The 14,331-nt window shown below is 40.8% G+C and overlaps 1 protein-coding gene across 3 annotated transcripts; it reads right to left on the bottom strand.

The window, feature by feature from the left end:
- Nucleotides 1–224: 224 nt before the first annotated feature.
- Nucleotides 225–6,350, bottom strand: LOC147461566 (2-oxoglutarate and iron-dependent oxygenase domain-containing protein ICU11-like). 3 transcript variants are annotated; one of them, XM_086501375.1, is made up of 7 exons: nt 6,106–6,350; nt 3,198–3,311; nt 2,570–2,720; nt 2,410–2,496; nt 1,514–1,638; nt 1,201–1,319; nt 225–535 (listed from the first exon to the last, which is right to left on the bottom strand). In XM_086501375.1, the coding sequence occupies exons 1-7, from the start codon at nt 6,334–6,336 to the stop codon at nt 448–450; spliced, it is 915 nt and encodes a 304-aa protein (XP_086357501.1). In that variant the 5' UTR covers nt 6,337–6,350; the 3' UTR covers nt 225–447. The 3 variants fall into 3 exon arrangements, with proteins under 3 accessions (XP_086357501.1, XP_086357494.1, XP_086357507.1); XM_086501368.1 differs by having other exon boundaries at nt 3,198–3,374; XM_086501381.1 differs by lacking the exon at nt 3,198–3,311.
- Nucleotides 6,351–14,331: the final 7,981 nt, after the last annotated feature.

Here is a 14,331-nt window from a genome sequence, read left to right on the forward strand (position 1 = left end):
TTCATATAATGCATAACATCATGAGCTTCTGCTTGGGAAGCACCGCATACCTAGGTAGGTACGATTAGGTGCAGGCGACCGTCGGCCCCTCATGAGCTTCTGTGAGGGAGGCACGGCATACCTAGCTAGGTACGATTGGGGGCAGGGGACCGCCGGCCCGCCGACCGCCAATCGTACCTAGGTAGGTATGCCGTGCCTCCCTCATAGAAGCTCATGATGTTAAGTCATAATGTGGAAATTATTGTGAGAATCTGTCCAAAACATCTTGTGTTACCGTGCTACCAAATTTTTGCATAGCTTAGAGTGTTTTGCATACATAGTTAGCACTAACATATATTTAATTTAGTTAGAAATATGTGATTACTTTATGTCGCATAAATATCGTGTCTTTTACATAAAAATTGGAAATATGATGTCTTATACAGTAATTGTATTTTCATAATTTGTCTATTTGACGACGACCTTCTGTTTATTTGTTGCATTGCACCATGGAGGACACACAAAGATTGCTGGTGTGTTCGCCCTAAACTTCGAACTGTGAAAAGAAAGCACATGCATTAAAAAAACAATTATGTTTATAATGTTTGCATTTAATTGATGAAATTCTAGGTTTTACACCAATTAGCTCAGTAAACTCCAAGATTATAAAGCTATAAGCACAAAATTGAGTCTCAGACATTGCATGAAAAATCCATGTCTTTATCAAACCTTTATAATTAGTAATTGCTACTGTGTTAGGATCTAAATGTTATCATGTTAGCAACCTGCTCATGCTTGGTATGAGAAAATACATGCTTATTGGTCCATGCTTCATTTCTTGAATAGGCCAATCGGGAGCACATCGTAAGCCAAGCATGTGTATGATGTAGTTTTGACTGTTATTCTTTTTGTTGGCAAACTGTTCTCACTGCCATTAATTGATTTTAATAGTGTGGGGTGGTATCAAATTCGAGCTTCTTGCATAAATATTTTGAAATTCATCGTGAGGAAAAAAATTAATTAAACATTGTAACTACATCATAATGACTTGGCTATTATAATATAATATACTATAATGATGCTATTATCATAATGACTTGGCTATGAAAATATAGTGAGTAATTAAATTTCTATTTATGTAACTATGTATCATTATCCTCTTTGCCTCACAAATATTCTTTCTTTTTCTAGGAAAGTGATCAAAACAAGAACTCTTATTACCTTCTACACCATAGAACTAAGTTTGCTCTTTTTCCTTTTAAGACTGGTCGCGCTCCATGTCGGTGTTTCCCAAGATGTAGTAATGCTCGTCCTGGCACATGCTTATACTCTGCCATTTCCTACAGTACAATGCTTCTGGCTGTTATCATTTTCCATATTTGAGAATGTTGTGGACATTTAGAATCATTAGCTTGGTCTTGTGTGTGTGTGTGTGTGTGTGTGTGTGAGAGAGAGAGAGAGAGAGAGAGAGAGAGAGAGAGAGAGGGAGGATATCTTAATTGTTAAAAACAATAGAAATTTTGAGAGCTAATACCAAATCGCGTTCGGGGTCATCCAAATGTTGGACACATCTAACACCCTTAAAGTAGAGCTCACCGCCTTCTTCGGCTTTGCACAAACTAACATTGAGAGTCACTTCGCTATTGTCAATGTGGCAACCTGCAACTCTTGAATTGAGGATCATTGCTAACTAAAATAAACTTATATATATATGTGTATGTATACACATATATATAAGTTTGTATATATATGTGTATGTGTGTGTGTGTGTGTGTGTGTATACACACACACATGCGTATGTCTATGTGTGTATGTTTGTAGATGTATGTGTGTGCACATACCTGATGGAGATTATACACACACACACATGCGTATGTCTATGCGTGTATGTTTGTAGATGTATGTGTGTGCACATACCTGATGGAGATTAGTATACATGCATGTGTGTGTATGTCAGTATGCAATACATGTGTGTGTGCGCGTGCGCACGCATACGTATAGACACTCCCACGAATTTAAGAAGTTTATGATGTTTTTTCCAATATGAGAAAGCATCCATTTTTCCATTATTTTCCCTTATCGGGCTCAACATCATGAGCTGCTTTTGGGGAGGGATCACATGCCTAGCTAGGTGGTTGTTGGGGGCAAGTGAGTGCTGGCCCCAACCTCAAGCCGACTGACATTCCCTTGCTGTTGCTTCTTGGGAGGGATAACATGTCTAACTAGGTGTTTTTTGGAGCAAGCAAGTGCCACCCCCCACCCCGGGTTGGCACTCCCTTGCCCCCAACCACACCTAGCTAGGCATGCGTTCTCTCCCTCGTAACAACACATGATGATTTAATAGTTTGTATTGTGGGAATTTTAATGAGATATTGTCTAAAAATCTTGTGAAATATAAATGTATGTGCAAGAAATCACAATGCTTCTCACTTATTGATGGATCTAGGTTTGCGGAATGCGTAACCACATAGCCATGATGCGAATCTAATGGAGCATCTCCTAGTTGCGGAAACAACACTGCCATAAAGAAAAATTGTTACTATATTACAAATAGAGATGAAAATTGAAAATTATTGTGAGGTTAAGTAACCTGGAACGAGAGGAGCTACACATTGTTGCATGAGCATTTGCAAGATGGGATTCAGACCAATGTCATCGAGGACAACTCCTGCAGAGCTCAAGGAGTTGGGAGGGGACTTTTGCATGTTCGATTGTTCGAGCCACTTTTCAAAATGTTGGACCTAAGAGAGTCATACAATGTGAAAGATTTACTTAAATTTATCCACACCTCTAATTTTTTGTCCTGTCTCTAAAACACAGATATCCGTGCTTGAAAAATAAAGTTTTTAGTAAAAACTTGGTAAATTTACGCAAGAGAGGAATTCGAAAGGTATATTTACTATATTTGAAGGTTTTTACACTAAATTGCTCTAAATTTTGTGAGTTTTCTCACCTTCAAATTTGGAAGTTAGAGGTAAATCTCAAATTTTATAGGTGGGCATCAAGATCACACTAAACCTTAATTTTTTTTTTAGCACTCACACATATGCTCTCTCTCTCTCTCTCTCTCTCTCTCTCTCTCTCTCTCTCTCTCTAACACACACACACACACACACAGTTGCAACTTGGCCCTCTCATTCATACACATGCAACCATAAACACACGTCTCACATTTTTCTTATTTTATCTAACCGGACCAGTGAAAGAAATCAGGCTACCTCTTGTAGGAGAAGGGTGCAAAATTGTGGGCGAAGCATGTCAAAGGAGTAAAGTAGGGGGCCATGGGCACACATGGTGCGACGCACAGCAACTTCACTACCATCATGAAGCATCTGCTCAAATGTGGGGACGAAGAATCGATCAGCTCGAAAGACAAAGAGCTCTGGGTGCAAAGCCTACAAATTGAGAGCAACGACATCAGCAAAGTGAAACTCGCCTAGCAAAGTGATGGAAGTGTGAGTGAAAACTTGAGTATAATTGGTAGTATGTGGGGGGAGTCCTAGCTTTTGTGTTAAGGAAAACAAGGTGTTGTTTTTTTTTTTTTTTTTGGTGGTTGTGGGGGGGGGGGGGGGGGGGAAGAGAGAGAGAGAGAAGACTTAGACTTGTATAGTTGTCTCTAGAGAGTGCACATTACATGACACATTTTCACTTCCGATAGCTCAACATGCCTTACCACCAAGGGATAGGTTAGTTGGTAAGGTGTTTAAATAGTGTTCTCAAGGTTGAGGGTTTAGGCACCATCTACTAACATAATATGGCCGTAGGGGGAGCTCTTTACACGTGTCGCAATCTACTACTTGAAGGCTAAAGTCCAAAACAAAAACAAACCCCTTTGCACGCGATAAAAAGGAAAAGAGGGGAAGAGAGAGAGACCGCCATACTAGTTGAGTATAAAACAAACAATCCATTAAAGACAATATGAAAAGTCAAAATGTCATACCCATCCATAAGAGAATGAGAAAGAGAGTGTGTGATCCACTACTCAATGTCTCTCTTTATAGAAATCTAAACACAATCAGGGGCATGGCTGGGAAAATTTGCAAGTGGATTCAAAGGACATGGCAAATTAAGTTCTTCAAGAATGATCTGTTCTTTGGTAGTTACCGGATGGGAAGTCTTGCTCTTCGCGTTTGCACTCAAATAAAAGTACTACTTCTTTGCACCATGTTTGGCAAGCAAGGAACCGTCGCGTGTTTGAGGGGGATTTAGCTGTGGCAAGCTTTTGTAAAATCATGCAAGAGAGTAGAGTGATGATCCACATGATTGGAGGCAAACAAGCCTCAGAGGACTGGTCTAGAACAATATATAACATCTTGTAATAAGTAAAGCCGAGGAGTAGGAGTGGTTTCTCTGCCAAGCACATAACTTGTAATCCTTTGACCCTCAAGGCTCGGTCCGAGCTCGAGGATTGGTGTATATTTCTGTTCTTAATACTATCCACTCACAATTGTGAGTTTTGCAAAAAAAAAAAACATAAAAGAAATCTAAAAACAAATGTCAACTCTCACACAATGGCCTACATCTATACTAATAGATAAAGGGGGAGGGAATTTCGGTTCCCCCCCTGCCACGCGTCAGATCCTCCTTCAACCGGCGGGTGTGGCTTGCAGCGTCCGGGAGCACAGTGACGCTGAGAGAGAGAGAGAGAGAGAGAGAGAGAGAGAGAGAGAGAGAGAGAGAGAGAGAGAGAGAGAGAGAGAGAGAGGCGGCGAACCTGCTGGCTATACTAGTATACATAAGACAATGCTTATTTAATGTCCCTCTCATAAGAAAGGGAAGAACAAGGTCTACTGGGTACGAGTGTTTACCAAAAACTTTTGTAGGAACCAATTGGAAAAAAGGAGAGCTTTGAAAATCAATCCGTTTTTAGAGAAATCTAATCGTTTTTTATTGGTTTTTACACTGAAATCTTCAAAATTCAGCCGGTTTTCTTCTAGGCGGCCCTAAAAACTAACCGAGAGTTTTCAATTTTTGTTCTTTAAAAATACACTAAAGATCGGTTTTCCAGTAACATCATCATACCTTCGTTGTTGGCTAGTCATATGTACAACCATTTTTTTATTCATATGAATAACTACATTCACACACTAGTGCATTGACTATGTCCGAGTACCACCCCACTAGATCAGTAGTCTTCTCTTTCCTCGTGCTATGTGTGTGTGCTTACCTGCTTGACGTTCCTTTTATTGCCTCCTTTCAACAAGATGAGAAAGAGTGCACCTGACCCACCACTCATTTCCCCTCTTGAGGGAAATAGGGAAACAAATGTCAATTTTCTGTAATAGAGACTCCTTTAAGTATAAATTAGACGGTGCATAATCGATGCCTCTCCTCCAAGAAATAGGAAGAAAAGGAGATTATCATCATTATTTTTCCATGTGGCTCTAATCGACGACTTATATCCAACAGTTCACACTTGCTTCGAGGGGTCCAATACTTTACTGAGGTCTTACTAGGCCCAAAAACGATTGCCATCATTAACTTCCTATGTGGCACTAATTGATAAGCTCTATCTAGCTATCCATAATTGCTACAAGGAATTCCATCTATATGTATTCTATAACAGTAGTGAGCGTGCCCTTTACACGTGTCAAGCTGAGCTGAAGTCCAAAACGAGCCTCTGTGCACGATACAGAGGGAGAGAGAAAGAGAGACAGAGAGGCCGCCGAAGGCGGCTAGCAGTACTAGTGCTTTACTAACGAGGCCTTATGTAGGCTAGAGCGTGTGTGGCCCATAGTCAATGCGTGCCTTAGACAGACTAGTGAAAAACAAAGTTTGCCATTGTTACTTTGTTTTTTAGCAAATCACCCATACCATGAATGAGGCGATATAAACTTTGGTGAGCGCTACCAGGGTTGCTTGGCCGCACTCGAACCCATGACCCCGATCATGACGGGGAACAATGCTCAACCAACTAAGCTAGCTCCTTTGGACAGTGTTTGCCATCATTATTTTTACATATGGCTATGTGGTTTCTGTATCTTAATCCAAAGTAACTCCCAAGTCTTGCAACATTCGCTAAGGTATTATAATATGATTATTTTACTGGTCAATATAAAGAAAAAAAAGAACAATACTTCCATACGTTGTAGTAATGAGTTGGAATGGCAAGGAGGGAGGGTGTACCTTGTACTGAGACTGGACTAACTGGCGGTAGCGGAGGTGGGCGTGGAGGCGGTGCTGATCCTGCTGCTGGTAGAGCGACGCAATGGACTGGAAGAGCTTGGCCTTGTCGGAGGAGGAGGCAGAGCGTATGGCGGGAGGCAGCCACTCTTCCACGCAGGCCAGCACCTCGCCCACACTGCCACTGCCACCACTGCTGCCCTCGCCGCTCCCTGCTGCCCTACGGTCGCCCATGTTTTGCAAAATGCATGCCCAACCCCTCCGCCAGCTGCAGCGCCATTTATACAATCGCTCCCACCTGACAGCTGGCTTCTCTCTCGATTCTTCTTATTCGCGCACTGGCCCCCCTGTGGCGCCCGCGCCCATGCCTGCTGCATAAACCACCTGTGCCCACGTGATCCCACTCTTCCTCCCTGGCCCTCCTCCTCACATCTTTTGCCCCTGCCTTATTGGTCCACATATGCTCTCTCATTTCGGTTGACCCTTTGAGTACTCGAAACATACCTTCCTAAATTTTTTGATTTGAGATTTACGTCTAAATTTTAAAATGAAGGGTGAGAATCAGCTCCTACAAAATGTTAAAAAAATATAATGTAAACATTTTCACATTTAGTCAATTTACCTCTAAAATGTGCGTTTCCCAAGTTTTTGGAAAAATAAATAAATCAAGCAGTGATACCTACCTTTTAGGCTTTCATTACAAGCCTTAGACATACGTCACACAAGCCTGCCCGACCTCAGGACTAAGTGGTTCGGGCATGGGAGGGTGGGATCTACGAGGGGGGCATTTTGAGTCGTAGATCCCAAATGCGGGTATCTTAGATTCTTTCTAAGGTAAAAAGTAATTTAAGATATTCGTATTTCTGAAGTAATATAGGGTACTCTCATTTTGAGACGTCGGGTTTGAACTCAGGACCTCACGTATGAGAGACGCTCCCCTAACCACTACACCATGCGTGCGTTGTGAAACGTGGAGGCCTTAATTTACTTAAAACATATAAATTAAGGGTGGGCCCTGAAAGTAAACTAGGGTACCCTAGATTACTTTTTATTATAAAAAGTAATCTAAGGTTCCCTAATTTACTTTCGACGTCACCACTGGGATCTACGACCCACAATGCCCCCGTCGTAGATCCCACCCTCCCATGCCGTGCCACTTAGTCTTGAGGCCTGCCCGAATGTGTGTGCCATTCCCAATGTACCCTCATATTTGGCCCAAAATGCCAAAAATACCCTTGCAAACATCTCTAAAAGCTTTTTTTTTTTTTTTGCAACTCTTCATAGGAAGATTGGTCCTCCCCGATAGAATATGATAGAACTCGGAATTTAGATGCTATTGAGGTTGTTTATCATTTTTGTGCAGAGATGCCTCTATTTGGTGAGCTCATAGGTGATGCCTCTATTTGGTGAGCTCATAGGTGAATAGTGTTGTCTGAGGCGCTAAAAGATAGATCTTCATTGCCATAAACATTAGACTATGCAAACATTGGGGCAAATCTATCCCAAAATGATGCAAACATTGGGGCAAATCTATCCCAAAATTTGGAAATTTGAAGAGTATTTTCACAAATTACGAGGTGTTTTGGTTATTTTCCCTGCAATTTTACCTAAAAAATGATTGAAATGTAGCTCCAAAATTTCAAGCTTGCCTATAGTAAAACGAACAAAATCTTAGATACTATCGCGTAAAATTTGACAAGTAATCGTTTTTTTAAATCTTTCCAAATTGATGTAGGAAATTGAAGAGAGGATTATAAGCAAATTGTGGGCATGGCATGCCTCGTTACTATCTTGGATGGTGGTTCCTTCTTTGGGGCTTGTGGTTGAGATTATGCGTGACCCCTATTTCACACTTAAGAGCCGAGTCGCACAAAGTGGGAGTGGGGGGTGGGGAAAAAGGAGGCGTTTGGCACGAACAAGGTTGCTCCCAAGGGCAACACATTGAAAGGCTGGTTTTTTTTGTGTGTAGTGAGTTGAAGCAACGAATTTCCATTGGCGGGATGTGGTCGAGAAACAAGGAGATTATTTCTTCTGTAGAAAAATAGCTTAACCCCTACCTTTTTCATCATGCTAGTGAAACTGTAGGAGGGTTTCTACATTTTAGGAGTAGAATCTGGATTCTCTAAAGATGGTAAAGCACTTCACTCCACTCTCCCCACTCACATGAGGTGCGATTCAACTCTTAGTTCTACAACAATCAAAACTGCCACCATCATTGTGAGCACCTCATCTCAACTATAGATCCGCCCTGAACAACCCCGTGCCATTTGTAGATAATCTTATCGAGGCTTCGGCTATCCTCAATTGAATGCACCCCCTCCCTCCCCCCCCCCCCCCCCCCCCCCCCCCCCCCCCCCCCCCCCCCCCCCCCCCCCCCTCTCTCTCTCTCTCTCTCTCTCTCTCTCATACCATAATGTTCTTTTACAAAGTAAAAGATCACACGTGATATGCCAATGACTTTTCCCATGTGCACACCCAGTCATCCCTCTGGTGTTGCAAACCAAATGGATGACTAAATTGTGCGTGCACACGACACCAATATTCATGATTGAAGTAGATCATTCAACACACTAAAATGATTGTGTTTGTGGAGAGAAAGTGGGTGTGTGTTCTTGCATCTAAGATACTTCATCTATGCCCCACTAATTTATAGGAAAAATCTTGCAAGATTCCATTTGCGTTGGATATAAATTGAGGACTCGGACGTTGTCAAAATCAATGACCTAGTGAGATCGAACTTGTCACTAGCTAACTGGGAGAGAACGCTTCGAGCTAGACCATTTTGTCGTGGCAACTTTGACACATGTTACGTGAGCCATGCGAATAGAAAAAGGATGCTAGGCTATTGACTCGATCCCTTGCGTTTAGCCATGTGCCTTCCTTACCAGTGTGTGCTATGCGTTCATCACCACACACTCGCTCTATCCTCTCGCACGCCCTTGTTGGTTTGGGCTACTCTTGTTGCTCGCCACGAGTCCCCTCCAAGTGGCCTCCTCCCTAGCATCTCCGGCCAAAAGCTTCAAAATTTGACCTAAAACCGCGAGAATTTCATGTTTGCCCTTATTTTTACTAAAAACGTATTTTTCTAGCCCTGCTCGGGAGTTGTTGATTGTTGCATAAAGCTTGTTGATTAGTGAAAATGACAAGCTAATGATGACAAACCTTCTACTCGTACTTTTTGGTCCCAATTTCGAAAGAACGACTATATGGAGGGGGTAATGTTTTTTTTGGCTAAGTCCAAAATGAAGACGAACTTTGAATGTCACTTGAGAAAACTAATCACTAAGGTTTGTTCACGTGTAAGGAAAACGTGCAAATTTTAGGCCACTGAAGGTCGAGCCTTGAAGGCACACACTCTTGAAAAGAGAGAGTTGAGAAGCATATATTTGACCTCTCGATGGTGTAGATTGGACATCTACAGTTTTTCCACCACGAGTTCGATTTTGAACCATTGCACGACGATTATATTCCGTGGGCTATTTAAGGGCTATCTTAGTAGATTCCCTATAAGGGCTATTTAAAGCTCTTTTAAAATCTTACCCTTCTCCTCAAGGAAACAAGTGAAAGAGTCCCGACAGCTTTCAAAAACAATAAGAATGTGATAAATTTTTTACGTTGAATTAAACTGGTATCAATGTTTGGAAAAGGATTGTCTCAGCTTAGTCTTGAGCTGATTGAAAATCGAGACTAGCTAACTGCAAACCATGGTAAACGGAAGTAAAACTGATGAAATATGTGAAAAAGTTATCCAAAAATTTTGCAAATCTAAAATTTTTTGCTAGTATTTTCGGTTTTCTTCTTTGTGTGGAGGAAACTCGACCATCAACCACTTAATAAAAGAGACTTTCTCGATCGTTAACATTGACTAGAATCAAGCTATAGAATGCAAGAAATGTAAAGCCATGCGAAGTTGTAAAATGAAGGATGAAATAAAAAGAACTAATTATATATTTGTGTGTGTATAGAATTTATTAGAATTATGCAAGATGAAGCTTCACTTTAGCATTCTAAAACAATAGAATGCAAAAAAAAAAAACTTATATGTGTGTGTGTGAGAGAGAAATTTACTAAAATTATGAAAGGTGAAGTTTCCTTTTTAAAGACATGTCACGATGTGAAATCAAAGGTAAGTCTCCATCATGCACCGAAAACAATGAAAGTTTCCCTAACCCAACACAACACTAAGGGTTTCTTTTAGAAAGCCAAAAATACTCCCTCCTTTGTTTTTTTTTGGCAATGCTCATAAAGGTGACCAAGATTATATTAAAGGAAATAAAAAAGAATTACATATGAGCCCATATAGAAACTCTACAATGGGCATCATCAGCCCTTATTGATCGTTCTTGATTATTGAAACTAGACTAGGGGCTTTACAAGGAGCCCACACCTAATTACAACTTTCAACCATCAGGCTGACAAGGGAGCCACCTTGCAAAAAGAATTGACTGCACACAAGTATGCATCCGCAGTTTATGGGGACTGGAATAGCTATCAGAAGTGACCAACGCATTCCATTTTGGAGCCAGTCACCTTTGCTAGCTATTCCAGGGAGCTTGATGAATCCATCACCGATTGAGCATCCTTACAACCATAGCAATAAACAATTAAAAAGAGGCCAAAACTGCCAGGGGTTCCACCATGTCAGGTGGTCTGCCACCCCAATCCCACATGGCCTATGTGTAGGCTTTGAGCACATAGATGAGAAAACCATCAAAAGCTGCCACAAGGGACTTGTAGAGAGCAACACATCCGCTTCCCCAAACCTAGCACAAGCCAGCCAAGGAGACTTCAATACACAAGATGAGAGTGTCTCTCTGCAAATTTTGTCACCACTAGAGGGTGCAAGCTCTTAACCTTCAAAGATCCCAAACACACCAAACATTGGTAGCAACCACCACCCATCTCTACAGGAAAAAAGAGTGTTAGGCAAGTGAAGATCACCTTCAATGGAAGGGGGACCAGCCACCAAATCCCAAGGTAAGAAATAGGCAGGTGGTTGAGGCTTCGCTTGGGTAAGGGAAAGGAGCCGAAAATGTCTCCTCTTGGAACAATCCTGGCACCTGTGCGTTGGCAGATCTCGTCGCCAAGGACAATAGAAGCACCACAATTGGCTCTCTATAGATCCACACTCTCGACCCCTCACCAGTCAGTTCAGTGTCCTTCCTAACTCATAATTCACGATTAGGACAAGAAGCAAAGCGATTCGAGCTATCGACGAGGATTTGTAATTCTAGCATTTTTTCCTCCTTCGTGAAGTTTAGAAGTAAAACTTGAGTTTTTTTAGCATACTAAAAAGGCCTTAGAGAACAAGGCTAATATTAGGAAGTCCATTCATAGAGGTTTGATCCCATGATGTGAGATATTGCAATATTTTCATTTGTGAAAGAATCTTTCGTTTAAGGCCCTCTAAAAAGTCTATTTCATCAAATTGTTTTATAATTTCTTATGCTTATTGGATCTACTTTTTTAAAATGAAAGTATTAAAATATTATTTTGCTTTAGTTTGTCCATGAATCTCTTTAAACCACTCGCTTTATTTTGTTTCTTTTTCATTTTATTTTGATTTTAAAGTGCCAATGTGATCCTTTCACCTTCTATTCTATACTCTTTATAATGTAGCTTAAAATTTTGAAGGAAGGAGATAGCCTCTACGTGTTATCATAGTGTCATACTCTATCATCATACTGTCATACTCTGGTTCATTTCAAAGAAAACCTTTGAAAACATTTCATTTGAAATGCAAAAGTGAAGAGTTAAGTACTTAGATGGTAAAAAATGAAAAGACTTTCTGATTGATTGATTGCTTAACAATGTAAAGTCAAAAGATTAGAACTTAGTCTTGGTAATTCAAACTCAAAAAAGTAGTACTCTATTTAGAGTTCTTGGGAAGGCCATGGAGTTTCACTTCTGTCCTCAAATGTCAAGGGTGACCACTGATTACTTCTTTTCTGAAAGCCATTTGAAGAGTAGCTCTACTTTGCATTTTGAAGGCCATAAAGAACTCCCCCTCTACGTGTCGCCCAATTAACCTCTCTCAATACGCTTGCACAATGAACCTCTCTCAACACGCTTTCACAATGAACCTTCCATGCAGTAAATGATCTTCGATCTCGACACATCTATGTGTGTGTGTGTGTGTGTGTGTGTGTGTATGTGTGTGTGTGTGTGTGTGTGTGAGAGAGAGAGAGAGAGAGATAGAGAGAGACCCGTCTCACAGGTGTGTGTATGAGAGATAGAGTTGGCGTGCCATTTGTTGTGGTATTGGAGCGTTGCGGAGGTCTTCCACATTTGCATTGCAATAATGAAGTGCAATGAGCTCCATGGGAGTCTAATAATTTGTTGTGGATGTCTTAAACACATTGTGTGCGTGCGCGTGCGTGCGTATGTGCGTGTGTGTGTGTGTGTGTGTGTGTGTGAGAGAGAGAGAGAGAGAGAGAGAGAGAGAGAGAGAGAGAGAGAGAGAACCATTCTATACTTTTATGCGTGGATGAGTGTGATGAGAAATAGAGAATGGTCCATGCGAATCATTGTGTGTGTGTGCGTGTGCGTGCGTGTGTGTGTGTGTGTGTGTGAGTGAGAGAGAGAGAGAGAGAGACAGAGAGAGAGAGAGAGAGAGAGAGAGAGAGAGAGAGAGAGAGAGAGAGAGAGAGAGGGCTCTCACACCAGAACTAGAGTCAAAGGGAAGGGAGAATAAACATTGGTCTTATATCAACAATCGATGAAATTTGTAATCGAGAATCGAGAATTGACAATTGACATCTACAGAATCGAAAATTGACGTAATAAAAAATTTTGATCCAATGAATCCAAAGCAGAAAGCGTGCATACCCAAGGCAGGAGCGGACCTCAACAGATGGCAAAGGCGGACAATGGGAGGCAACTCCAACAACTCTTCGATATTTTTGAAGGTTTTTACGCTACATTTTTGTAAGCTTTGTGGGTTTCCTTCGGGTTGACTTAGAATTTAAAAGTAAATCTCAAAATTTGTAGGTGGGATTACACATAGCCTAGATTTTTTCAACCGCTTAAAGGAAAATAGAATTTTTGATGCAAATCATAAAAAATTGTAAGAGGGGTTATACTAAATCGAGTTGAGGCGCAATGTTTTTCCTAAAAACATGAAAAACTTAGGTATGAGAAATTTTACGGGTAACTTTATTATATTTGAAGGCTTTTACACTCAATTTTTTAATACTTTGTACGTATAGAGATAATTTTCTAAATCTGTAGATGAGATTACACTAGATCTATGTTTTTTCGAGCATTTGTCTATACTATGATTTTTCCAAAAAAAATTAGAGACAAATTTACTGGCTTTTGCACTAAACTTCTTTGCACTTTGTAGATTCTCTAACTTTGATTTAGGTTTTCTGAACTTTGTAGTTTCTTTGAACTTTGGAGGTGGTATTTCAATTTAAAAGTTAAGGTTGTGATGCTAAGTGTCATTCTTTTTGCATCCATGGCTCAATTGGAGCATGGCGATGTTGTATTCTTTATGTTTCTAATTCGGTATCATTGAGTGAGTGTTGCTGAAAACAAAAATTTTAAAAAATTAGAGGTAAATCTTGAAATTTGTAGGTGGAATTACACTATACCTATGTTTTTTTTGCAATGTTGTGGGTGTCCTAATCTTCAAATTACATTTTACAAGGGCGTGGCCTGTCCGAGAGAGATGTGTGTGTGTGTGTGTGTGTGTGTGAGAGAGAGAGAGAGAGAGAGAGAGAGATATGCCCTTTTCCTTGGCACCCAATCCATTCTCTCTCTTTCTTTGTCTTGGCCTCCAACCCCCCCCCCCCCAAAGCCCTTTCCTTATGTCACATGGCAGGGGCCTCCAAGGTGCATAAGATATAGTTGAGAAATTTGTAGGTGGGATTGCACTAAACTTAGGTTTTTCTCGAGCACTTGGGGACATAATAGTTTTCTACTATTACTCAATAGTCCATTATCTATACTCTTTATAATGGACCTCAAAAAATTAGAGGAAGGAGAGGGCCTCCACATGTCTCATTTTTTGTTGATTTGCATGGCCCGTTGGATCAATGCCGATATTAAGATGTCGAGTCCCAGCCTTAAAAAATTGCATGAAGAAGTTCAGATTGCAACTCCATCCTTTCCCAATGACTTGCAATAGTCAAATTTGTGAGTCTGACAAGTTGTTGTCAATCTGTGTGTGTGTGTGTGTGTGTGTGTGTGTGAGAGAGAGAGAGAGAGAGAGAGAGAGAGAGAGAG

Source organism: Adiantum capillus-veneris, chromosome 3 (genome assembly GCF_014529385.1).
Source record: "Adiantum capillus-veneris isolate H3 chromosome 3, ASM1452938v2, whole genome shotgun sequence".
Classification (NCBI taxonomy): Eukaryota; Viridiplantae; Streptophyta; class Polypodiopsida; order Polypodiales; family Pteridaceae; genus Adiantum; species Adiantum capillus-veneris.

Coding starts and splice junctions, on each gene's coding strand:
- LOC147461566 (XM_086501368.1), bottom strand. CDS start 6,336: ATGGGCGACCGTAGGGCAGCAGGGAGCGGCGAGGGCAGCAGTGGTGGC. Junction 2,497..2,569: donor TGTAGCTCCTCTCGTTCCAG/GTTACTTAACCT, acceptor TCTTTATGGCAG/TGTTGTTTCCGCAACTAGGA. Junction 1,320..1,513: donor ATGACCCCGAACGCGATTTG/GTATTAGCTCTC, acceptor ATTGTACTGTAG/GAAATGGCAGAGTATAAGCA.